The sequence below is a fragment of the Tympanuchus pallidicinctus genome, unplaced genomic scaffold (genome assembly GCF_026119805.1).
Source record: "Tympanuchus pallidicinctus isolate F22 unplaced genomic scaffold, pur_lepc_1.0 scaffold2, whole genome shotgun sequence".
NCBI lineage: Eukaryota > Metazoa > Chordata > Aves > Galliformes > Phasianidae > Tympanuchus > Tympanuchus pallidicinctus.
The window spans coordinates 4,973,121-4,998,418 of NW_026294721.1; the positions used below are offsets into that span (position 1 = coordinate 4,973,121).

At 43.5% G+C, this 25,298-nt stretch overlaps 1 protein-coding gene across 3 annotated transcripts; it reads right to left on the bottom strand.

Moving 5' to 3' along the window:
- Positions 1-1,870: 1,870 nt before the first annotated feature.
- Positions 1,871-23,687, bottom strand: RMND5A (required for meiotic nuclear division 5 homolog A). Of its 3 annotated transcripts, none has more exons than XM_052681406.1 (9): positions 23,385-23,687; positions 18,945-19,087; positions 12,966-13,100; positions 12,695-12,795; positions 9,432-9,598; positions 8,977-9,142; positions 6,569-6,671; positions 4,961-5,115; positions 1,871-3,572 (listed from the first exon to the last, which is right to left on the bottom strand). In XM_052681406.1, the coding sequence occupies exons 1-9, from the start codon at positions 23,524-23,526 to the stop codon at positions 3,509-3,511; spliced, it is 1,176 nt and encodes a 391-aa protein (XP_052537366.1). In that variant the 5' UTR covers positions 23,527-23,687; the 3' UTR covers positions 1,871-3,508. The 3 variants fall into 3 exon arrangements, with proteins under 3 accessions (XP_052537366.1, XP_052537367.1, XP_052537368.1); XM_052681407.1 differs by lacking the exon at positions 23,385-23,687 and adding an exon at positions 22,993-23,165; XM_052681408.1 differs by lacking the exon at positions 23,385-23,687 and adding an exon at positions 21,183-21,201.
- Between the last annotated feature and the right edge of the window lie 1,611 nt (positions 23,688-25,298).

The following is a 25,298-nucleotide window of genomic DNA, read 5'->3' on the forward strand; positions in this document are numbered from 1 at the left end:
TGACTTATGGACAGAAGACTCAAATCAATATTTCAGCAGAGAAACACTGATTTTTAGCAGGCATGGCTGAATGACCAACCTGCAATTGCTGCCTGCAATTTACAGCACTGAAGACCCTGCAGGAAAAGATTTTCCTTGTTCAAAAATACCTCACAGAGCAGCAGATCACCGACAGGGCTGAAGGAGCCAAAGGACACGGGCTTGTTGCAACATCACGGTCACAGCACCAGGAAAACATCCAATGGCTTTTAACCAGCACTTGAAGTCAAAGGTTACGTGCTGGTTTCATTGCAGCTCCAAGTCCAGCGCAGCAGGCAGAACACAGTGATGTGGATACATACAGAACCTTCCACTTACTGTGCAGCACTCTCATGAAAAGGCACCGCAGTGCAAGGGGATCAAAATTTGGCACAGAAGCTCAGAGATAACTGCAGTACTTTAAAATGCCTTAGAAGCACGAAGCAGAAGTATTTGATTTTAAAAACACCGTGGATGTTTCCAAACTGCAGTGCAGAAAATGGACGCATTGGCTGCTGATCAGATCTGACATAAGAAAGCCTCCTGTTATTATTCACTCTTTGGGCAAAGGAAACAATTCAGGCAGTAGGAGATAAACAAAAGGCAGCTCTAGGAACCAAAGCGCAGGCAGTGCCTCACAACCACCCAGCACCTCATGCACATAAGCACTCTGTACTCAGACAACGAGCATCATCTGTTGGCGGAGCTTCAAAACTGCAAGCAGTTAGCCAGCAGCACACAGCTAGGGAAAGAACAGTCAACACTGTAAATTAGCTATGTGTCCATAATGTGAACTATTTAGAAAACAGCATCACACTTAAATTCAATTCAGAACTTTTCCAATGCACTGCCAACTAATATCTGCCATTTTTGTACTCAGAGAACTGCATCAGAGGCATTTTCAACATGGGTTTATGTTCACACCAGCACCAAACCACCAGCAACGTGACAGAACAACACAGTAAAGTGCAAGGTTTTGCATTTGGGCCAGAGCAATCCCAGGCATCCTTACGGACTGGAAGGAGCGGTCCTTGAGAGCAGCCCTGCAGAGAAGGACCTGGGGGTCCTGATGGATGAAAAACTGAATGTGAGCCAGCAGCGTGCTCTTACAGCTCGGAAGGCAAGCGGTATCCTGGGCTCCATCAGAAGAGGGGTGGTCAGCAGGGACAGGGAGGTGATTGTCCCCCTCTACTCTGCTCTCGTGAGGCCCCATTTGGAGTACTGTGTCCAGGTTTGGAGCCCCCCATACAAGAAAGGGAGCTGCTAGAGAGGGTCCCAGAGGAGGGCAACGAAGATGATCAGGGGACTGGAGCACCTCCCCTATGGAGACAGGCTGAGGGAGCAGGGCTTGTTCAGCCTGGAGAAAAAAAGGCTGCAGGGTGACCTGATTGTAGCCTTTCAGTACCTAAAGGGAGCCTACAGAAAGGAGGGGAATCAACTCTGTGAAAGGGTTGATAACTGCAGGACAAGGGGAAATGGTTTTAAATTAAGGGAGGGAAGATTTAGGTTGGATGTCAGGGGGAAGTTCTTTATAGAGAGAGTGGTGAGGTGCTGGAACAGCTGCCCAGAGAGGCTGTGGATGCCCCGTCCCTGGAGGTGTACAAGGCCAATTGGATGGGGCCCTGGGCAGCCTGGTCTGGTATTAAATGTGGAGGTTGGTGGCCCTGCATGTGGCAGGGGGTTGGAGATTCATGGAGGTCCTTTCCAACCTGCCATTCTGTGATTCTGAGAACAGAGCTGTTCCTTGGGAACTGTTTTTTTTCCATTTAGTCCATATGTCATCACGTTTCAGTACAAAGCAACTCCACGCAAAAGAAAAGATGGAAAACAATGTCACCAAGACTAGGCAACCTACATGGAAAATAATATCCTCACCTGTTTATTGTTAGTTTTACCACTCGGTAACCTGGTTGGTTGGAACTCAGTGTGAATACAACAGAAGTTTTGCAGAAAGTCACACACCTGCATTGTTCACACGAACCAAACGCATTTCAGGCTCAAAATTTGTGTGCCTCGACTTGTTGCTCTTCGTGTCTCTTTCAGGACATCCATTGTCACTGATCCGACAGAGTCCAACTCAGTCTCTCAAGCCAGGTGACACACAGATTCAAGAGGTGGAGATGTCTCACAGACGGTCTTCTCTGCAGTGCATGGTGCTAGTGCATTCAACCAGTGTGTCAGAATTCAACCGTGTCAGCTTGGGTGTTTTACTCCACAATACAGGAATAGAATTTTACACGTAGCTTCGCATGCCTTATGGCTGCTCGCCCTACTATAGGACAGTGCAATAAATACAAATATCTGCACACTAGAAAAAGATTGAACTGCCATGATCTACACCTTGTTCATGAGTACAAATTTACCTAGTCAACAATATGACAAATTTAGCAGAAAAAGTGGCAATGGCAGTAATAGTCTACTACAAAAACAAGGCTAGAAGCAAAGTGTTCTCAAGCTACAGAAAACTTGCTACCTCCTAATACGTGACGTAGGGCCCAATTCTGCCAAGTGCAGCGTCGTGACCAGAAGACTGCATCAGAACATGCTTTTCCCCCATTTAACAATGAATAATTATACAATTTATTTGGTTTTGATAACTGTTTATAAATAGCACACTATAATGACTATTAACCTATACAGCAACATGACACTTATAGCCTAATCCTGAATACAAAGTCCAAGGAACATGACTACGAAGGCCAGAGAGCAAACGTCATCGACTAAAAGCATTTCCACTTCAGAATTTCCTTTTATTGAGTATTCTTTTACACAAGCATTTGAAACCTAAGGAACAGGATTTCCTATTCCCTCTGTTCCAGCAGTAATCTATCCACACATCACCCTTATAAATTAGTGATGGATTTTAACAGGTAGCCCCTTAGGGCTATATATTTATATATTTTATATATATGCACATTTACTTTGAATTCTATGTAAAAGTTGAAAAAATGTTTGAAAGAAAAACTCAGAATATATCACAGCTCTTTCAGCAAAAAAAATACAAATTAGTTTTATAACCACTATTCAATTTATCAAACTTTTTTTTTTTCCTGAAGTATTTACTTTTAATTATGTACACATTACAGGAAATAAAACTTCTTCCACAAACATTCCCTAAGGTGACAGTTACTGATAGATGATAGCAGGAGGAATATTAAACAAATGGGGGTGATCCATTTCTGCTTTTAAAAAGTAAAAAGTCACCATATAATTGAGTACAAAAACCTGCATTGAATGACAACTGCTGGTGTAGTAACTTGATCAGATATGGAGACCAAGAGTATAGTAAAGCCCTATGGTAATAATATTTCTGTAGCATTTCCACTTGGTATGTATATACTAAATGTTGGCAAAGTTTCTGTAGCATTAGCTTATACAAACATAGGAGTCCTCAGTCTGCTGCATAAAATGGAACAGGTGTGTTTTAATTCTCCCAAAATGCACCTGAATTGCAGAGTGTCACTTACAAACCGCATAATGGAGCTTTTCTTCAGAAAAATATCTGTTTGGCATCTCCAGGACTCTGCTCCATCGGACAATAGGGGCATTTTAATCTGGGGACGAAGACAGCGTGTTAGAATGTCTGTAAAGCAGACAGAACCCAGTAGCAGTGCTTTCTGGAGCCCCAGCACTGCTGAAACACAGCTAAGCACTCAGCTTCTTCCTCCACCACAAAGGTATCAGATGGGCAGTGACAGTCCCTCCTCCTTTCCCCCAGCAGCACACAACAAAAATACGTGAAGGCTCTGCTGAAAGTTACCTTTCACAGAAAGAAACCTTACCCCATTTTTCTTCCCTCTAGTTGTTTTCTCACCTTTTACCCACTCACCTCTGAATTATTAAGTACCAGGAAATTATTCTTCACAGTTAATCTATTATTTAAGTTTTGGGGTTAGTTTGTTGCATTTAAGCCATTGTAAGCAGGCTGGTGGCTTTCAGTGTGACTTCATTAACATCCAGCCAGTTTTACTCCCCGATTCCCAAAATGCTGTCATTTCTCAATCCACAAAGATCAGCTCCTGCAGGCTATGGCTAAATAGGTCAGCCTGGCCTCCCTGCTGAGGTCTCCACCAGCACAATTCCATCTGCTCTCTGCATTTCTTCTAGCACTGATGCATTCTCCCCCCATCTCTAAGCCTGCACCTTTCATTCCCCAAAGTTAATTTTGTCAGAGCTGTTCTGTTACTAAAGCTGATGAATAAAAGCATCAGGAATGAGTGACCACAGACAGGAATAACACAGCAGTAAGCTTCTCGGCTTAAAAATGGATGAAGTTATCCCAAAAGCATACCTTCCCTTCTTCTTGTTTGTTTTTTTAAACAGAGCAAAGCATGCAAACATTACTCAGTGTTTTCAATCACAGTATCACTTATTTTCATACTGATGTCACAAAACAACCAAGAGCTCTAAAGTAAGCCAACAGCCTTCGCAGAAGCTGCATACATTCAATCCACGTTACCTTATTCCTGAAGGAAATCTGTACAGCTCTCCCCTCAGTTTTCCTCCTTTCCAAAAGCCTGTAGCTACCAGGGCATGATAATTCAACTACCCACTCAATTGCTAAGCTGTATCTCCTCACAGGTTTACTCCCCCTGCCTACTTTAAAGGGTGTTTCCACCATTACAAGCCTTGCTCCCAGTGAAAAACCAGGTGTGCAGAAGTCTCTCTTTGAATTTTGTGATGACATGGTGGCATTTGCAGCTTGAAAAATTACTCTGTTCACTACATTCCTTCATGTAATCCCTTTCTACAACATCAGAGGTTTCCTATGCTATCCTCCAGCACATCAGCTCAGCCACCTGATTTCAAAGTCATGCTCCAAGACTTAAAAGCTTCCACCAGTTATGGAATAGGGGATGCAGCTTTCCTCAAACGCCACACTTTAGTCTTAAGATTCATCATTCTCTATACTTAGCTTGGAATGCAAAAAAATGGTACTTACTTGCTGCCATTAAACATTTTATTCAAAGCATCTCTTGATATAATATGACCACAGACTAATTTCATAGGTGGATTATTATCTGTTGTTTGCTGACGGAGAATGGGACAAGCAAATATTGAATGGTACCAGCACTTTTTGCCAAGGTCCACCTCAATCTGCGAAAAAAATGAAGATGATTTATCTTGAGAAGCAACATTTCCAGACAATTATTCCTTCATGTCACAAAACCCTTAAGAACTGTAACTCAGCACTGAGGGCAGCGAAGTCCATCATGTTGATGCTTTACAACTTCCCAGTCAAGAACACTTCATTGTGATCTCAAAAAGGCAGTTCACCTTGCTCTCCCTCCCAACTCCCTAAAAAAGCAAAGTATTCTGACAAAAGATAGGTGTATATTTTAGTGCAGGTCTGTGCTCTGTTAGGAAAACTGAGCTGATGACCCAACAAGGCATCCTGTATTTTCTAACCAGTGATTTCTACAGCTTCCCTGAAAGACTTCCCCCTCACCTAGAAATCCCATCAATATTAAAGTGCATCAGAATCATTTCTCTTCAGCAGTAACACAGAAAATACTGGTCCAAAAAAAAAAAAAACCTCCAGCCATTAGCACTAAATGACTTCAGAAAGGAACACCTCAAATAGAAAAGAGCATATAGATGACTTAAGGAAAGGACTGACAAGTGCAGGGCTGGAATGTGCATGCCTGAGAGTTCCACTCACACTGTTACAAAAAAGCAGCTGAGCAAAAACTTAACACATGCACTGAAGCTACATGTGAATCTCTTCTAGCTACCATCAGTGAGGCTAACTGAGTCCATGCCCAGTTTGCACTAACCAGGATTTATTTCCAAATCAGGAGCAGGTCACTGGAGAGCTGCATGAGCCTAGTAAAAGCTATAAAGGGAAAACAAGATTTCATAACAACTCAACTTCTTTTAACTCAAGAGTTGTGCTGGAAGCACAGAGCACTGGATCCCAATGTATACAGATTCAGATACAGATCCCAGACACAGATCCAGCACTACATCTTCTACTTTGTATCTGCCTGATGAAGTGTCAATGCAAAGCAGCCTATGAACAGATCTCAAGCCCAATTGGAGGAAGCTCATGTTCCTCAGAGAGATTCAAACTTTATCAACTACAGAAGAGGAAGGGGACTCAGCTGCCCATGCTTATGTTTTATGCAAGTCCTGTACGTGGGTGCTGCTGAAGGCAGTGCCTTGCCTATGGCAGCCTGCACAGCTGGTCATACCAGTGGCCCTTGTGCAAGTATGGGTGGTGATTCATGCTCAGCTTTGCCTTGGGCTGAAGCTACAAACAGAAAAGCAGCAGCCAAGTCCATCAGCCAGGCTGGCTGGCGACCCTGCACACAGCACAGGGGTTGAAACCAGATGATCACTGTTGTCCTTTTCAAACCAGGCCATTCTGTGGTTCCGTGATCAGCATGAGCAGAGATCCTGAAGTCCCTGTATAAGAAACCTCAGACCCTGGAGTTGCTGGAGCTGGTGGTTACGTATGATATCCCCTAGCATCCAGCACAAAAGCAGCCTGAAACCTGCATTTCCATTAGAGATCCATCTGCCCCATAACAGCTCAGCTTTCACTCACCGGTAGTTCATCCTTCTGGTTCCAAACACCTGTGCACTGCCTTTGTTCAATAACTGCCTTGATATTAATTAGAGCTGGTAATGCTACACAACCTGCTGAAAAACTGCAGAAAAAAAAAAAAAAACAGATTAACATAGTGTGAGTTTTAGCAAGTAACTATTTCTTGTATTTCTATTTTAAAAAGCTTTTAGGTACAGCAGTGTTATACTACTTCATTCAATTTGTGTCCATGCTGCTGAGTAAAGAAAGAAAACAAACAAATGTAGGGAAATAACGTCAGGCAAGAGAAGGAAGGAAAGCACAACATGCAGTGATGGAACAAGAGCAGCAGTATACAGCTGTACCGTGGCAGTGCCTCAACATTCTGCCTGCTCTGAGAGCTAGCCATTTCCAGAACTTCCCACATTACTTTCAGGAAAATACTTCAAAGCATTAACAATGATTTTTGACAATTTAACAGACATTTTGATGGACAATAACTTCAGTCTAACAACAGTGCTTTGGGCCTGGAAATCAGGAACAACAAAAACAGAATTTATCAGCCTGCCCTGCTTCTCTGGCAAATCATTTTGTTATCTGTGCATGTTTTATTATCATGACCTTCCTCTCCTCTGCTCCTCCAGATACTTATTTTTAAAGTTTCTACAACAATATTGTGGCTAGTTTTCTTGTGAGGGATGTGCCTGAAGCCTGCCAGCCTGCTGCCTGCTATTTTAAAGAAGAATGAAATGAAGCACCTCTCCTAATGACTGGCCTTTTCATTCCTTGCACTTGGCTTTTTGTTGGTGTCAGCACTGAGTAACTTGTGTTAACTCTTTGGGAAGTTTATACAGGTGCATCATAAAAGCACCACTGCTTCAACTGTTCTACACTACATCTCTAGATGAGTCCAACGGGTACCTAACAATTCAAGTAAAACATAAATGTAAGTAACAATTTGGCATCCTGTTGTCCTTCAAGATCCCGAGCAATGACCTCCTCAATGCACTAAGTTTTCCTATTGACTCCACAGAGTAATTCAGACTGTAAGACCTGAATTAGACACACACTGAAGAAACAAATCAGTCTTTAAAAGAAAACTACAGCAGGCAACCTCTATCAACATTCTGAAAAGCAGTACATTTGATAACAGGGATTTCACTTGAAGCTAGTTTAATTTTTAAAGGATCTGCAGTACCAAAGGTCACGTCAGTTTCAAACAGCCTTATTTGTGACAGGAATATCGACACCCCCTGCGCAGCAAACATGTTTCAGCACAAATAAATTCATATTGGGCTCAAACCAAGAGGCCAACAGATCCAAATATGAGGGATTTTTCCACTTCATTGAAAGTCTCAGACACTTGCACTGAGAGCTGCAGCATTACAGTGGCAGCACAAAAGGAAAGCACCATGGGTGGTTGCTCACTTCACTGCAACAGGAACAACATGAGAACTAACAACCAAAGTTACAGATATCCATAATTTAGACTATCTATAAAATCCTCCAACTGAAACTGGCTTTGTTTATTCCAGGAAGACAACTCATGTGGAAGCAACTCCCTTTGTTGTAGTTTATGACAGAGGTGTGAAACAGGAGAAGCAGAAGGTAGGACAACTTCAAACAGAGCTCTAAAGAAGAATAATAAAATGCAAATAGTAGTTAAAAAACAAACCCAGGAAGAGGTAAGGAAGCTTCTGCTGAGTACTGAAACTAGCCCTGAAAGACGCATGTAATTCATTTTCCATTAAATGTTTGAAATAGAAATTAGAACATCAGGCAATTGGCAGCCAAAGGTTAAAGAGCAGCTGATCTGCATTATCTTCTGAAAAGCTAGAAGGAGATTAAACTGCTTTTTCTTAACATTTCTGACAGCCTACTATCGATTTGCATTTTGCCAGATTAGCTACTGGGCTTCAAAGAGCCTTTATCCTTTGCAAATGAGGGCCAACAAATAGTTTGGAAATTTGAGCAGTTAACATCACAACCTGATTCAAACACTCTCGTAAGGAGAAGACAGGTGAAAAAACACATGGATTAAAAAGAGATGATCAAGTGCTGACAGAATCACGGTTGGAGCTTTAGTGCTTTGTGGTTACGCAGCAGGAAGAGTTTTCACACACTTGTTGTGGAAATAAATGGCTGATGGCCATCCTCGTCCTTCTGTCTAAGCTACAGAAGCCAAGATCCTTCCATGAATGCTTCCCTTTGAGCTGAAAAGATGCTTCCTCTGAGCTGAGAAAGCCCAGCACACCAGAATCTCTCATCATTCACATCCTTGCAAATCTCACTGGAGCTAACTGTAACCATACTCTTTACTTCACACCAGCTAAATAAGACTACTTGTCAGCATTTCTTTTGTCCTCAGTTAGAAACAGAAACCAAAACTCCATGTACCAGGTCTTAAAAGCAAGCAAAAAGCAGCATACCTAACACTGAGTGGTGATTCGACTGAGAGACCCAGAAGAGCACAGGCATCTCTTGTGAAGATGTCACAGATGTCCGCCCACTGATTTGCATCTAATAGATGAACGTACGGCGAGTTCTCTATGCCTTGCCTCAGATACACCAGGCTGCCCATCAAAACCTGAATATCTGTGAGGGACCAGGAACAGTTAGTTGTTTCATGCTATGAATAGAAGCTGGCATCTTCGCTTTTAGACTGCATGAGAGAAACAAGCAGAGGCAGAAGATACACCAAAGCAACGACACACATCCTCACCTCTACAACCTATAGTTCCAGCCATCACAGGACACTTTCACCTATGAGAGCCCCAGTGTGCTATGAAAATAAATGAAAATAATGACCGAAAACACACTGGGAGCATGATTTGTATTTAACTACCACACGTCACTTCCAAGTGCCTTGGGAATAAGACCTTACCTTTCTGATGGTTTAGGGCAAACGGCTGGAAGTTTTTCGCATACTGAAGTGCTTCTCTTTGATTTGCTGTTCCACCCATCAATAAACTAATGAAATATAATCTGTGTAGTTTGAACTCCAGTGAACTATTCTGTGCCATAAGCATTTCTCTGTTGGATACCGCCCACCTGGAAGAAACGAGGAGGTACAAAGGGACGTGACACAGGAGTAATTAAATGTCAGCCCACATGATATCAAATTATTACAATTATCAAACAGCTATTTCAAGAAGGTGACTGTTCCTTGAACTTCTATTAGCCTACGTGGAGCACAGAAAAGAGTAAGATCCTTTACAAGTAGGAGTTATGCTGCATGCACAATACATGTACAACATACTTCTACTGCTGCATAGGTTAGCCTGTGCCTTCTAACACAGCAACTGGAAGGCAAGACTGATTTAGGCACAATAGAAGGTAGAAATAGCCGAAATTAATTCCTATATTTGAATTAATATCGCTGAATCTTAACAATTACAGTCTTCTGCTGCATGTCATACAAGTACGACCAACACTTTCAACAACATATTTTCCAAATTCCTCATTCCCCAGCGTCTTCTGCTCAGCCACTGTATTGTGTGTACGTTGCCCTGGAGAGGGGAAGTTCATCTATGGAACAAGTCCATGCACTGCAGGTACAAGGGGAAGAGAAATCAGTCTGCATACGGTACTCGGCTCTGCTAAAATGTGATTTGTGTTATTGTCAACTGGCTGCAATAGAGGCTGTTTTTCCAAACTGGCTTTTAGACAAGCTTTCTGTTTTCTTGTTCTCTGAGTGGCAGCACTGATTTGGATGAGAAGAAAGCAAACACAGAAGCAAGGCCTGAGGTGTTTGGACTAGCCAGTTCCATTCCTATTCAAAGGATTTGCAACAGAAAAAGCAGCAAATGATGGCTAAAACATTCAACTCACATACTCCCCACCACAGTTCAAAATCATCAGTAATCACAACATCTGTCTTCCTAACGCCTCTCAAAACGACACTTTCAGTGTCTTCAATTCTGTGACTCAAATCAATCTGAAATTTTTGAAGTATGCTGTACACTGTGCAAACCACAGCTCTCTGCTAGCTCCTATGGGGAATTTAGTTAGGATGCATCTCACAAAGCCTGACAAAGATTAAAGTAAGCTTAAACCATGTCCCCAAAGGTCACAGTGAACACCAAGACCTTACTGCTTTACAGACACATGGGAGGACAACGCCTATTCCCTGGGAGACTACATCAGAAGTTCTGAACCTGCCACTTACTCCCATCAAAGCTTCACAAAGAACGCTCCTCCTGATCACTGCTGAGAAATATGGGAAACTACTTCATCAGCACCAGCAATTCTGAGGAATAACTGCATTTTGAGACACAGCTCAGTTCTTAAGCTGGATAGAGTATTGTCACATTTTCGTTGTCCTAACAGCCACATTTTTCACATAAGCATTTGTGCCCAGCACCAGGCAAACAGAGGCAGAGAGTTTTTGCCCTAAAAAGTCACACTATAAGCAGAAATGAGGCAGGGCGGGGGAGGGAAGCCAGCATAGGAATTGGACTAACAATACACTCTATTCTCCATCTAATTCAGCTGTCTAGGGAATAAGGCTTCCTTTGAAGAAGGACCATGCCTTCTCCTTTGTTTGAGAAATATTCAACACATTGCAGGAATGACACAATGTGGCTAAGTTGCCATGAATAAGGCACAGGGCCTGGGTAATGTGAGCTGATCTAACTTAGTGACTTGAGGTGGACGGATGTAACAGCAATAATTTACTGTTCCTCAGAGAGAGAGCATCCTTTACAACAGCCATGTTACTATTTGAACTACAGCAGTATGTGGTGCAGCCAACATTAAATTCTGTTCAGCTGCATCACAAAGCATTGCAGTGCTGCTTCCCTTCATTTACCCAATGCAATGGCAATAAACCAGCTGAACTCTCCACCTGTGGATCTATATGCAAAGGTTATTCGGGTCAAACTTCGCATGACTCAGAGCTGTACTCCAGGATTTTACTGCAGGCTTGATATCAGAGCATCCTACATTTAGTGTAGATGCCAATGACCTCTGAAGTGACATACACCTGAGCTGGTTCATGTGGAAAAATGCATTTAAGCACATTTTAGTTAAGTAGTTAGCCAAAAAAAAAAAGGCATTTTAAGTGTACAAATTAAGATCTAGAATGAAATACATTTTCAATGCTTTGTTCCATGTCTCTTACTTTTAAAAGGTTGCTAAAAAGCTATTTTATTTTTTCTTGCCTTTGAGTAAGCTTACCAAAGCCACAAGAAAGGCTGAGGGCTGGTTTGGTACTTTATTATTCTTAAAAATAAAAGTTGCCCTGATTTGTACAGCACAGATATGTACCCACTCCTGGATACTACAAAACCATGAGATATTTCATCATCTTTCCCTTATAGCACCATCTTACATGTCTAGTGGTTATAAGCTGATGAAAACATTTTAGTCTAAGGCTGACTGATAACATCTGAGCTACTCTCAGACTTCAGGGAATGCTGAATGCTCAGACAGAACCTCCAACTCTTGGACTCCTCGAGTTGTTTTGTTCAGATCACACTTTCAGCCCACGCTTCTACCTGCAACTCACGCACCAGAAACACTTTCTGGCTATCAGGAACATATTATGACATTAATGATCACCTACCTGGCAGCAGCAGTCCTTACAGATCACATCTATCCTTTCATTCCCTCTTCCCAGTCTTTATCTGCACTAAACAGGGAACTGGCTTGAGGAAACAGTGACACAGTTGATCCCGAATCTAAGTTTTGCTCCCCACCAAGGCTTGGTGAAGCAAAGAAGACTTGGTGACACCCAACACCTTTATTAGGTCCTATTATCCTCAACAGCTGGACCTTTGTGCATAATATTCACTAGTGTTTCACTGTAACTACAGTAAAGAACCATCACGGCTGATCACCGGTTCTCTAAGTTAATTTTCCTCCCAAAAGCTTAAATTAATACTTTGTGGTTGGACTTGATGATCTTTAAGGCCTTTTCCAACCTGAGCAATTCTATGATTCTATGACTCTAAGGATCCCTTTCTTAGTTAAGCATTGGCCACTGGGAGGGACAACAAGAGAACAACTGGAAAACATTTGCTCAATAATTAAGATGTCACAAAGAACAAATGAGAACACATCAAAACAAGATAATATTTAAAGTGAAACACTATGGATTTGTTATAAGAATTTCTAAAAAGGAGGAAAAAAATTGAGCAGACTCACTCTAATGCAGGTCTCAGAACTCTAACTTTTAATGCTTCCAATATTCGATTTAATTCCACGAATGGTTCTTTCTGACTCTGATCTATTGATAGACCAGATTCCTGAAAAACAAAGGCACGCTTCAGGTTAAAGCTTAAAAAAGAGGCAATCAAACTGCTGTTTTTTCCAGACAGTTTCAATATTCACCTGGAAAGCCAGCATTCAATAAGGATGCTGTCACAAAGCGTAACGCTGCACGTTCAGGAACATTCAACATCCACACTTACGTTACCTGGCACAGCTCCTCGGCCACGTCCAACATGCCCTGCCGGAAGAAGTGCTCCACCATCACCTCGTTGAGGATCCGCTGGCTGTCAGCCTGCCAGCACCCATCAATCCCCACGCTGCTGATGTCAGAGTCAAAATTCTGAAAGGTACAAATTAACATGTAATAGGTTGGAACAAAGAACCCCATGTAATTTTCACGCGGGACATCTCTGTCTCCACTCCAGTGCTTTCTGCCTATTACTCAGTTTGCCCTTAATTACCTCCTGTTCAAAGTAAAATGTATCTGTCAGCTGCTTCATTATCTCCTGTGTACAGAAGACATCCTTTGGCTTGCTCATCTCACGTCTCAATATTATCCACCATAAGGAACTACAGTGACAAATTACAAGTTAGCTTAGCAAATGAGAAGCAGAGTTAACTAATAAAGAGACTCCTGGAGTGCAACGTGTTTCTGAAGAAAGTATTGCAGAAAAGAGTTCTTCCATACATGAAAACTGAACAGTAGAAGAACAGAAGACAAAAATCGCCCACGTTAAAATCAAAATAGCATTATCAATGCATCACTGTCACAACGGGGCACCAAATCAGAAGGAAAAGTTTTAACTCAAGAATTTTTGACATAACTGGAGGGGGCAGACAATGCTGGAAGAGGAAAATGTCACTTCTCCCCAGGCTCCCAATGACAACGAAATCCAAATCTCTGCAGATTTCAATATACCAGCACATGAACTTTGAAGATCCCAGAGTGTTTTTGCAGATCTAACCCCAACGATCCCTTTGCAGCATATTTTTAGGTCAGTGGCCTACGGACAAACTCCAGGAAGAAGTAAAAATGTTGTCACAGTGATTCTTTAGTAACACTTGGCACTGTGCCTCTTGGCAACGGGAGAGCAGCGCTTACTCTAACCCAGGATATAAAACAGGATTTTAACTGCTAACATGTTTAGTGCTCTGGGCAAGCAAGATAATTTGATTAAACATCCACACCCATAGTCCAAAATAAACTTTTTGCAAAAGAACCAGAGCCCAACAGGCAGCGCATCGCCTGATTGCCTGGTAGCTACTGCTGCCTTCTGGGAAGTAACTTCAGAAACCAGAAGTTTGGTGATATTAGCAGTGCTTCAGCTTTGGTTCTGTGATGATAACAGCTCTGCACGTATGGGAACACTGCACACTCACCTCTGTCACAGCAAACACCACTGAGCTTGTGCGAGCTGTTTGGCAGCCAGGCACCACCAGTTCTCCGTCAGCCAGCTAACGCTGGAGCAGCAGGTTAGCCAAAACACAACCTGGGGTAAGGGCTGCTGGTACAGAGCTGGATAATCAGCTTCAAACCAAATGCAAGTCTGCAGTGCGGGTTTGCATTAGATCAGCACTTTGTATTCCAGTGCTGCAATACCTCTGACCTTCAGAAACAGCCCAACAAGTCAGATGATGTTTTGTGACAACACACACCAGGCAACAGACATTTGCAGAGCAATGCTATCAGAAGCACTCAGAAGTCTCCTATTAATCTGTTCTAGAAGTGAGATCAACTTTGAAGGAGATTCTTTTTTAAAAAAAAAAAAAAAAAAGCCACAGTAGAGAGCAACCTCCTTGCAGCTTTCACCTCATCAATCCCAAGTTTACTTCAGCTGAAACAGTAAGTCAGAGTTCCTCTGAAGTCCACACAAAGAAATATGCAGGGGGAAGCACGGCAGACCTGTGCTCTGCTGAGCCCTCCCAACCATTCAAGGAACGTGGCTGGGTGGCAGCACCCCCAAAGCTCCGTATCTGAGCTCCCCCAGACCCCTGAGCCACCCAGCCTCCAGGCAGAAGGGCTCACTTTTAATCACACATCTCCCTCACAATACCCACATGGCTATACCTGCTGCTTTAGCAGGTAGCAAGTACTGCCCACCCTTCAGCTGCCAGCCTCCAGGACTGAAACTGCTTTGATGCTGCTCTGCAACATCATGAGAAAGGAGCAGCCTCCTCAGCCCCACACACAGCTTCAAAGGCAGCACTCCCTTTGTAAACCCTCAGTAAAACACTCACCTTAGGCTAGCAAATTCTCTTATATCTTTTGGAGATGGTGGGGCAAGACAAGCATCTAAATCACTGTCACTGAGACAAGTCTCAGAGCTAACACTTCCACACAGGTGTCTCGACTTCCAAATTCCCTGCCCTGCTGCTCATCTTTAAACTTTGTAGTGAAAAACATAAGAGTTTTGAAGATTAAATAACACTGTTCTCATCTGTGCCAATCCTTTGAAGCCTTTGCAGTTCAATACCATTGCTGATTCTGGTGCTGCTTTCCAGACACCTCTAGCAGGTAGCAAATCCATAGAGAAGGTATTAAACAAATAACAGAGGCAGCACTGAGAACACATAAGCTCTTTTTTTCTTTACTTTGGTTTCTGGGATAGAAGATTCATTACCAATGAAGTTATTCTTTGTTCCTTTTCAAATTCTAGCACACTTCTAACATATATATATATATTAATTTTGAAACAAACCTATGAGCTTTGAGAAACTTCTCAAAACCCCACTGCAATTTGGATTTTTTTTTAATCCTATAAAAGATGGCAGCAGTGACTCACACCAACCTAGAAGTGCTGTAGCTGCAGGTCATATAATACAATCCAGGAACCTCAATAAGTTTTCTTCCTCCCCTTCATCCATTCTCTGATGAACCCATATTTGACCAGGCTCTCATTTCAATTACTTTTCTTTAAAAAAACAAAACATGAATGATTTCTGGGGTCTCTATGGTATGTGGGATTCCACAGCTCTGCTTCCAGTGGGTCCTAAGCCGTTTCAAGAACTGACTGCATAACACAGCCAGTGACTGTCACGTGTCACAACAAATGACTGCTTGCCTTTCTCTCACTTATTTCATAATTGTCATGCCAGCACTAGATGCTCATGACTACACATCTCCCAGCTTTGTTTTCTAAATACCAACAGTGTGCCAACCGATGGCATGGGGAATTTCACAGCAAGTTAAATGAATTCCTTACATTACAGACCCCAACATGTTTATTTTACACTTTCAATTTTAAGCTTAGAAGCGTGTCAGCTCTTACTGCAGAGCAGCAGCCACCCTTTAAGGAGCCTAACCTAACAAGCCTAAAGGAAAGGTGCAGAATATGATGTGCTACATTTACCAATAATGCCAAGAAAAATACACTACTGATAACTGCTGAAATATGAGGACTCGAGACACTCACATGATGAACCATTTCAATCAACACAACCTTCCCTATTAATAACATGATATGGAGAAGAATGGTGACTAAAGACAGTTTCATTTGCCAGTTTTCCAGCTTAGATTGCTTTGGGCATTCCTTCCTTCTTCTGAATTCTGACCCCAAACACAAACACATCTGTTAGAAGTTCTCTGTTCAGTCTGTTGGTTCACCAGACGATGCTCAACTTGCAAAGACTACTAAAGCTTTCCTAAATGAAGGCATTCAACTACTGCTCATGTGGTTGCTAGAGGGAAACATTTACTTGCTCCATTTAGTTGTCTCATCCATGCTTGGGGATGAACTCATTGCAGATGAGTGATGTACAGGGAGATGAGGAGTAAGCTACCTGCTAACACTGTGCTGAACAACAACAGGAGGATGAACACTGGAAGTGGAGCAGATGGTGCTGCAGCACAGATGCAACTGGATGCAAACGTTCCTTATCAAAGAAGAAAATGAAAGGGGCACATAAGCACGTAATCCATCAGGTCCCATCCAAGTTAGTAATGACTAAATGAACTTAAATGCAGACCAGACTAACACTGACATATAGATGTACCCCTTCCTCAACACTGGGAAAAAAAAACTAATCTGTTTGCCACAAGAAGAAAATACAGCAAATGCTTTCAGTAGAGCTGTAGATGCTATGTGTAACAACAGATGTCATTCGGATGTGTCACTAAATTGGTACCAGCATTAGCCTGTTTCCCAACCTCAAATCAGGCAATAAAATCATGAGTTACATTTATCCGTGCCTGAGCAAACGCAGCTACAACCACCATAACTGGTGTTCCAGAGATGTTAATCCAGCCATGAAATAAATGAGAAGGTGCTGGGTGAGGATTTAGACACAGCAAACGGGACTCAAATCTTGTGAATCAAAGCAAGGGCAGCTTCTTTAAATTCAGACAAGCATTTCACTTTGGAATCAGTAATATTTTGTCCACAATGTATCAAGAATCAATTTGCAACATCAATTACAGTTAATTACTGCTATTATTTTCAGCTTAAGTATATTATAGGGAAGCAGTGTGAAGAAGGCAATTCCAATAGTTTTTGAGCATGTTTTCCAGCAGCATGGAGAAAATGCACTGAATGCACACGGAAAGTTCCTTTCAGGTGGTACTGTCCAGAGTTTAAACATCACACTCTCACTTGACAAACATGCTGGGATTTCAGGATACACTTTCAAGTAGCAGAGACACTGCAACCAGTGAGAAGTGATAAAACCAAACTACTTGCATGCTGAACAGTTCCTATCTAAAGAGATAACAACCCTCACTGGTGCTCTGCACTGCACAGAAACGTGTCCTTCACTCCCAGCAGGAGTGGTGCAGTTCCCACTGGAAGTCTTTTGTTGAAAACATTACACACACGCAGCAGGAGCAAGAATCTGGAGGAACAAGCAGGTCACAGAGTGCAAGCTGAACTCAGTTTGAAACAGCCCTCTGAAACAGCTTTTCTGACCCTGTGCAGGCACAGAGTAGATCACTGCATCCCCTTCCGCTGTGTTTTTAGAAAACCAAGCATTTCAAATTTAACCAATGTTCTCATTTACAGCCATTCTTTCTGAAATGAAACCAATAGACAAAAGGCTAAGAGACAGCAACAACACTGTCAGATCTATGCACGTGACAAAGCAACAGCAATTTGAGTATCAGACTCAAGTCTCACCTGTATTAAGCTTGTATGCATTGTCTCCTTCAGCCTCTAAGGAGTATTGCCACTAACTTCCACAGCAGATTTACAGCCTTTACACAAGACCAAGGGCTGCTCTATCTCAGACTACTCAAATTAAAAAGGTGCACCCAAATTTGAAAGCTTTTCATACAAACTCCACTTGATAAAACAGAATAGAAAAGTTTCAAACACAGGACAAGATTACATAGATTTATTTCAGGCTTCACACCAGTAATGAGGATGGAATTTTACTCTAGTTAATAGGTTTAGGTACAGCAGCAAGGATTAGAGGCAGATGCATCCTTAAGCTTTGGATAACAGTGATGCTTGGATTAAAGCTATTAGTACAAAATTTGAGCTCTCCATGATGGTCAATCATAAGCAAAACAACCCTAACAGCTGCAGAGACATTCTGCCCCACAAAGCAGCACTATGCACTTCATCAGTTCGTTGTGCTACTGTTAAATTATGCTTTAACAGCTTACCATTACTAACAAAGTTGAAATATCCAGTTAATGAATTAGTGCTCTGTAATGATACAAGTGTTTTTGTCCAGCTGAAAAGTTGTTTTTAATGAAAGTAGAGTAAATTCGATCTAAATGTTGTGAAATTGAGCCCTAAGAACCAACAACACATCTGATATACGTAAGAATGTCTGTCTCAAATTCTCTCAGCTTCTAGGCTGCCCTCAAGAACAGAACACCACTTCCTGGTCATTTGCTACCAACAATTAACCAGAACTGAAACACACACCTATAAATAACACTCCTTATCAAGACTGACGTTGCAGCAAACGCTTTGCTATGCAGATGTAATACATTCTGTTACCAGCCTAGCAGGACCTCTGTGCCACGTCCTCTTGGAAACAAGAGCTGCTCCAAAATGGAGCGCTCTGTATGGGAGTTCTGAAGCGTTGCTGCACATCACATGGTCTTATGTCTGCCTCCAAGCCTACACTGCTGCAGCTGAAAGGAAGACTGAAGATGAATAGTAGCACAAATCCCAGTGTCATGAAGGAGTACAGACCACAGAATGCATGCAATAACACCATCAAACCACAATACACTTACCTTATCAATGGCTTTTCCAACTCGGGATACACTGCTGTGAATGTCTTTGTGATCAGAGGCCAGTTTTTGGACTGTGTCCTTTATTCTTTTACAGCACTGTGTCATAACAAGTGAAATTGTCCCTGACAAGTCTCCATCTTGATCTAAACACAGAAGAGAAGAAAGTCACCAACTCTGTTATGAAGAAATAACTTAAATCTTCAACATGCAACATCATATAAAGACAAGTGGTATTAAAAGAAATGCAATTTGAAAGCATTGGTGAAGCAAGTGCAGCTTAAATTAAGTAAGACACACAGGACATGGCTCAGCCCACAAGGAAACCAGTCTGGTACAAAAATAACACTCAATAAGTGCAGCACTTTAAAAAGTAGTGTAAATATATTGTGTGTTCTAATTGAGTTCAGCAGATCAACAAACAGGTCTCCAAGAAACACCCCCAAACACACATCTCACAGAACGTAACAGGAAACAGCCTCTAACCTACTACAGGATCAGCTTTTTTCTAGACAGCTCCCTGAAGACACATCAGAGCACAATGCTTAAAGTTAACAACATGATATGGATTAATGAGGTCCCAATTCACTCTCACCCCCAAACCACCTCCTTACTCCATAAGGTGTGAGCTTGGATTTGAGCTGTGAAAAATTTGCTTCCTGAACAGTGGGGATGGTCCCAAACAGCGCCAGTCTCAGCCTCTCCTTGAGGGATGTGAAATAGCCCACAGAGGCCCTGACTGGAGACATCAGGCTTCCAAGAAAGAGCAGGCGGTCAGGTCAGATTTATCTCTAGCAGCACGATACTGCTAAGCTCACCCACCAAGAGCACTGCTGTATGACCCGCGCTGGGGGCAATATAAATACACAATGCTTACAACCCCCTTGCCATCTCCTCTCACCTAATTCATGCCCCTCTGCAGCAACCAACATCAAAGTTGACAACAGCATCCTTCTGTGCTTCACTTCGGCCCTTTCTCTGGTTTTGGTTTTTAACAGAAGGAGACTGCTTGCCAGCCTTACCTCTGTAGGTCTCTCCTCCCCCAAAGTTCATCCTACACGAAGACTGATTCCTTCAGGCACACACACCGACCACTTCAACTCTACTGAAGTCTACTTTAAATACATCAGCCCAGAAATGCTTTCCTAACATTCCAGATCCAAACAATTCACGTGGAAAATAACACCCCAAACCATTTCTCTACAGGAAAGATTTTAAAAAGCAATCACTTTTTGGTAAAGTTTCTTTCTCATTCTGTACTTCAGCACAGTTCTGGTTTGAGTGACATGCAAAGAGATCAGTTCCAATGCTGGCAAGCTGAGAACAATAGAAAGAAACAGTAACCATTACAATGCACACTGAACAATGTGCCTTGGAGAGAGCAAAGGAAACCCAGCTCACAAAGAACAAGGCTGCTGTCGGAGGGGGTAGGGAACCATTCAGCAGCCCTTACTCTTAACCTCTTCTCTTATGCATCCCAACTTTCAACTCTGCCATTGATGTCGACAGCAAAAACAAGGTGAAGTTGTTACACACGACAAGGAGTTCATCCCTAAGAAAGTAAACGACCCGTTTATCTTCACGAGCTTCTGCTATGCAAGATATGACTGCATTTTTGCAATAGACGAAGCTTTTAAGGACGAAGTAAAAATAAGGCATCGGGTTTCTTACTGTGGTTCCATGAAGATAACCTTAAGCAAAATGACAGAGCTTTACGTATTTTCTTGATGAGGATGGAAACTGTCCCTGTAGTGCACAGTCACCAATCCGGCTCTACACATCCTAAATTCAAGAAGAAATTTCACACAGCTGCCACCTGAAGTCGGCCTCCTACCATTACTTCAACAATAATGACTGTTACTGTTTACTTCTTGTGACAGACATTTAAAACTTACATAAAGGATTAAGGAACTTTCTGGTGCTTTCTCCCAGGACAAAACGCTCAGTCACTTTATACCACAACCAGAACATAAGCGCTCATCCCCCAGACCTGCACTGCCCCATAAACAGGGAAGATAAAACACATTAACAGCCATTTTTTCCTAGAAAAGCCATTAAGCTAAAACCCAAACAACTTTTACACACACTGGTATTTCTACCCCGAGCAAATAAGTGGATTATTGTCCCCTAACACATACTGCAGCAGAAACCAGCTACAGCAGAAAAGCCATCGAATTCATAAGAGAAAAGATTTCTCCCCCTACGTGCATCTCCTTCTGCTTTAATTAAACTCGTCATTACTTGCAATAAATCAGCAGAAGGAAGCCTGCAGACAGACCCCTCTCAGCATTCAGTGCTCACAGAACACCACGGACTGACAGCTTCACTGCACTGGGTGTGCAGAACTGCAATTTAAAAGGAAATACTTCAGCAGTCAGACACCAGGCAGTGAGCAGAGCTCAAAGCCAAGTTCAGTCAGCCAGACACTGACCAGACATTGCTTCCACCATCCAAGAAGAATAAGCAATCCTGCCTTGGCTGTTCTAGGAGATGAGATGTATTAAAGGAGAAGAAAAGCAAACTTGGTCTTCCTATCCACAGGGCTCAACATTGGGCTGCTCAGTGCATGGGCTTTAACATGAAGAACAGCTCAAGAAATGTTAAGAGCAGGAAAAAGAGCACAAGATAGAAGCTGCTTCGGCCTCTAAACTAGCAGGGTTTTTTTCTCCACTCATTTCCTTTTGATAGCCACTGCCTATTTAAGGCCTTTCCATACATCTTTGCTTTCAAATTTCATCCCACAACGTGAACTTCTTTCTATTACTTTTGGATCTGTTTTTTTGTTTGTTTGTTTTAATGTTCCCTTTTAAATCACATACAGAGAGGGATATTTCTGCAGTTACACCCCCAAATTACAGAGCTCCATGTTAGGATATCTGGCTGCTTCTGTGTCCATCAATTCTCAAAAAAAAATAAAAATAAAAAAAATTCAGGTCACAGCACATAAAAGCTGCAAGTCTTACTAAAAAGGTACATGAAACCTATTAAAGCTGCCTACCCACAGACATCAAAATTTAATAGAGCCCTGAGATATTTGAGTATGCACTGACAACACATTAGCTTCATTCTAGAGTGCTGACTAAAAGAAAACTCAGTTTGGGATGCACTTTGCTAGGACAGCATCACCAGTCAGTCAGTGAGTACCGAGAACACATCTGGGGTTTTATAATACCACCCCAAAACACCTGTACGTGGAGCCTGGAAGGAGCACCCTGGGTTTTCACTTTATTACACCAGAAGTAAGAGCTCTGGATGTGGAATAGAATCACAGAATGGCCTGGGTTGAAAAGGACTTCAAAGATCATCTAGTTTCAACCCCTCTGCCATGGTCAGGGTCACCAACCACCAGATCAGGCTGCTCAGAGCCACATCCAGCCTGGAATAGGATGCTTAGAAACCTTCGCAATCCCACAGATTCCCGTAAGTATCAACACAAGTCTAAGGGTCGTGCCACAAAGCTTTCCAAGCAAGGTCAGCATCTGTTTGTGAGGATATGCATTAAAGACAGTCGATAAAACACACAAGCTCAAACTCTTTGGAAAGCCACTGAGCGCCATTTACTGAGATGCGCTTCCAAAATAATACCAAAAAAGACAGAACATGACTTCATCGCAGACAATTGCCTCAGAACTGTATTTCCATATTTGCTCTCTATGCAAACTGCTCTGTGCACGCAGCAACTCTCACGCACTTCTGTTTATGTTCTAGGAACTAAACACGCTCCTAGACGAGAACCACACCTGTATTTGTAACAAACCCACAGCAAACACATTTGACTCTGAACCAAAGAAGAGCAAACCCCAGAAAGCAGCGAGATAAACACCCTGCTGTCAAGTTTGGGCAGAGAAGCCGGGCAGCTCCCACTCCTAATCCCTGAGCCACCACTCACTTCCTGCAGGGCGCTGGGTGAAGTCGCTTCAGCCGCCTCAGCACCCCTCCCACACCACCCATAAACACGGCGCTGATTGTGCAAGCTGAGCGTTTCATGTTTACAGCGTGCTTCGGAGACCGAGCCTGCCCACACCGGCTGCAAAACAGAAACTCCACTCACGAGGCCGTGTTTGCTTTCAGCTGAAGAGCGGCTTTGCCCTCCCCGAAGGTAAATAAGTGACAAAAGCATCGAGGAAAAGAGAAAACAAAGAGAAAGGCGAAATAAACAGCGGGCTGGCTGCTTTCTTGCAAGCCCGCTCTTCATCTCCTGGCTCTCCCCCGGAACACGGCGCAGGGCTGAGCAGCCCAGCGGCTCACAGCGCGCTGAGGGCACAGCCGGGCAGGGCTGAGGGCAGCCTGCGGGCCTCGCGTTTCCACACTGGAGGATTTTAAGACCTTTCGAAGCGGTCTTTTTTTGCCCTGACGAATGGGGAAAGAGGGCGGCGGGCTGGGAACGGACGGGGATAGGGAAGCAAAGCGGGATGTGTGGGGGTAGGGGGGTTCCTCACGTACTTTCGGTCTGGAGGATCTCCCGCCGCAGCCCTCCCGCGTACTGGATGAGCTCCTCCAGGCTCCGCTCGCAGAGCTGCCCGTAGCCCGAGAACTTCTGCAGCACCTTCTCCAGCTCCCGCTCCACCGTCACGCACTGGTCCATAGCGGCCGGCACTGGGCCGCCTTCTTCTTCTTCGTCTCCCCCCACCCCCGGGCTCCGCGGCCTGTCCCGGCCGCCCTCCGTCAGCCCCGGCCCGGCGTCCAACTTCCCGATCTCCCCCAGCTGTGCGCAGGCAGCGCGGCGGGCAGGCGGGGACCTCGGCCGCGGGGGAACAGGCGGCGCTGCGGGCAGCCGGGGACCTTCGAGGAGAGAGGAAGGGGCGGCGATTATTGCTCAGGCGGTGCGCAGGGCAGCCCCTGCCTACCGGCGGGAGAGAACGGGCAGCGAGGCGGGCAGCTAAGCGCGGGGTCCTGAGGCTGCGCTGTTGCCATGGGGACGGGCTGGAGGGGGCGGGGCGCGGAGGAGGCTGCGCTGTGTGCTGCCGGGCCTCGGGCAGGCGGGCGATACCTGTGGGGTTGTGGGCTGAGGGGATTGACCCCCCTGCGGAGCGCTGGGCAAGCGCTTGGTTAAAAAAGAACAGCCGAAATAAATATTTTTTGCTTGAATTCCCCCTTGGCAGGGATATGGCAGCCCCAGGCAGGTGTCACCGTGTGTTTCTGTCCTGTTAGAATCAGTTGAGAAAACTCTGGTTTGAGTTTGGAGCACAGAAGCACGCAGTCACAAGGATCACAGAGTCCAGCTCCCAGTCACAGAATCAAAGAGGTTGGAAGCGACCTCAAGAGATCACTGAGTCCAACCCTGCTGCTAAAGCAGTTCCATACAACAGGTCACACAAGTGGGCACCCTGATGGTTCTTCAGTATCTCCATAGGAAACTCCACAGCCTCTCTGGGCAGCCTGTTCCACTTCTCCATCACCCTCACTGTATACAAGCTCCTGCACATGTTAGTGCAGAGGTTTTCTTGTTCAAGTTTTTCATGCTCTTTTTAATGCACATTAAAAAGACCATTGGGCTGCTTGGCCACAAGGGCGCAATGCTGGCTCATGGCCACCCTGCTGTCCACCAAGACCCCAGGTCCTTCTCCTGTAGGCAACTCCCAAAGCTCAAACCATGTATCTTGTTGCTTCATCTGTGGCCATACTGCTGAAATAAGACACGAAAGCAGAGATTATTCTCAATGTAGGTACATACAAGTCACAGTCATTTTGTCAAATTCAGGCCCAAACTGCTGCCTCTGTTTTCCTGCTCTTTCTGTACTCATATATGATGTTCAAAGACATGCAAGTGCCTTGGGCTTATGTCATTAGTATCTTGGTTTAATTTGTTAGGTTCTTTACCACCATGGTCACCTTTGACATCTGTTAGCACATTCAAGCAAGATCTCCTGACTTAGACATACATATATAAATATATATAGTCAAATACAAATAGAGTCAAGCATATGTATATACACACATATTGTCAAACATATATATAGTCATAAAACAGAATCTGTCTTCTCTAGGGGCAGTATAAGATTTCTTACTGTTACAGTAAAGAAAATACCAATACCTAGAAAAAAAAAAAGGCAATTCAAGATTTAATTCATGTATTCTGCTCTTGTATGCTGTTTGGCCTTGATTCATGTACCTTTCTGCACTGTTAACTGTTGTGTGCTTACAAGCAATTCTCACAGGAGAGGAAAGATTGTCTATCAGATCAAAGAGTAAAACTCCAGCGTGCCTAAAGCCCAGTGCAGCCTGCAGCCTGCTCTGATATCCCAGCTGTCCCTGCCTCCAGCAGGAGATTGGACTTTGTGACCTCTGGAGATCCGGTCCCACCGGAACTGCTGTGATTCACTGCTGGATCACGTCAGGCTTGCTTCACCTGAATAA

Excerpts from the sequence above, each read along its gene's own strand:
- RMND5A (XM_052681406.1), bottom strand. The coding sequence starts at position 23,526 with ATGGACCAGTGCGTGACGGTGGAGCGGGAGCTGGAGAAGGTGCTGCAG. Across the intron at positions 12,796-12,965 it reads TGGCCGAGGAGCTGTGCCAG|GAATCTGGTCTATCAATAGA; the intron begins GTAACGTAAGTG and ends TTTGTTTTTCAG. Across the intron at positions 5,116-6,568 it reads ACCAGAAGGATGAACTACCG|ATTGAGGTGGACCTTGGCAA; the intron begins GTGAGTGAAAGC and ends TTTTTTTCGCAG.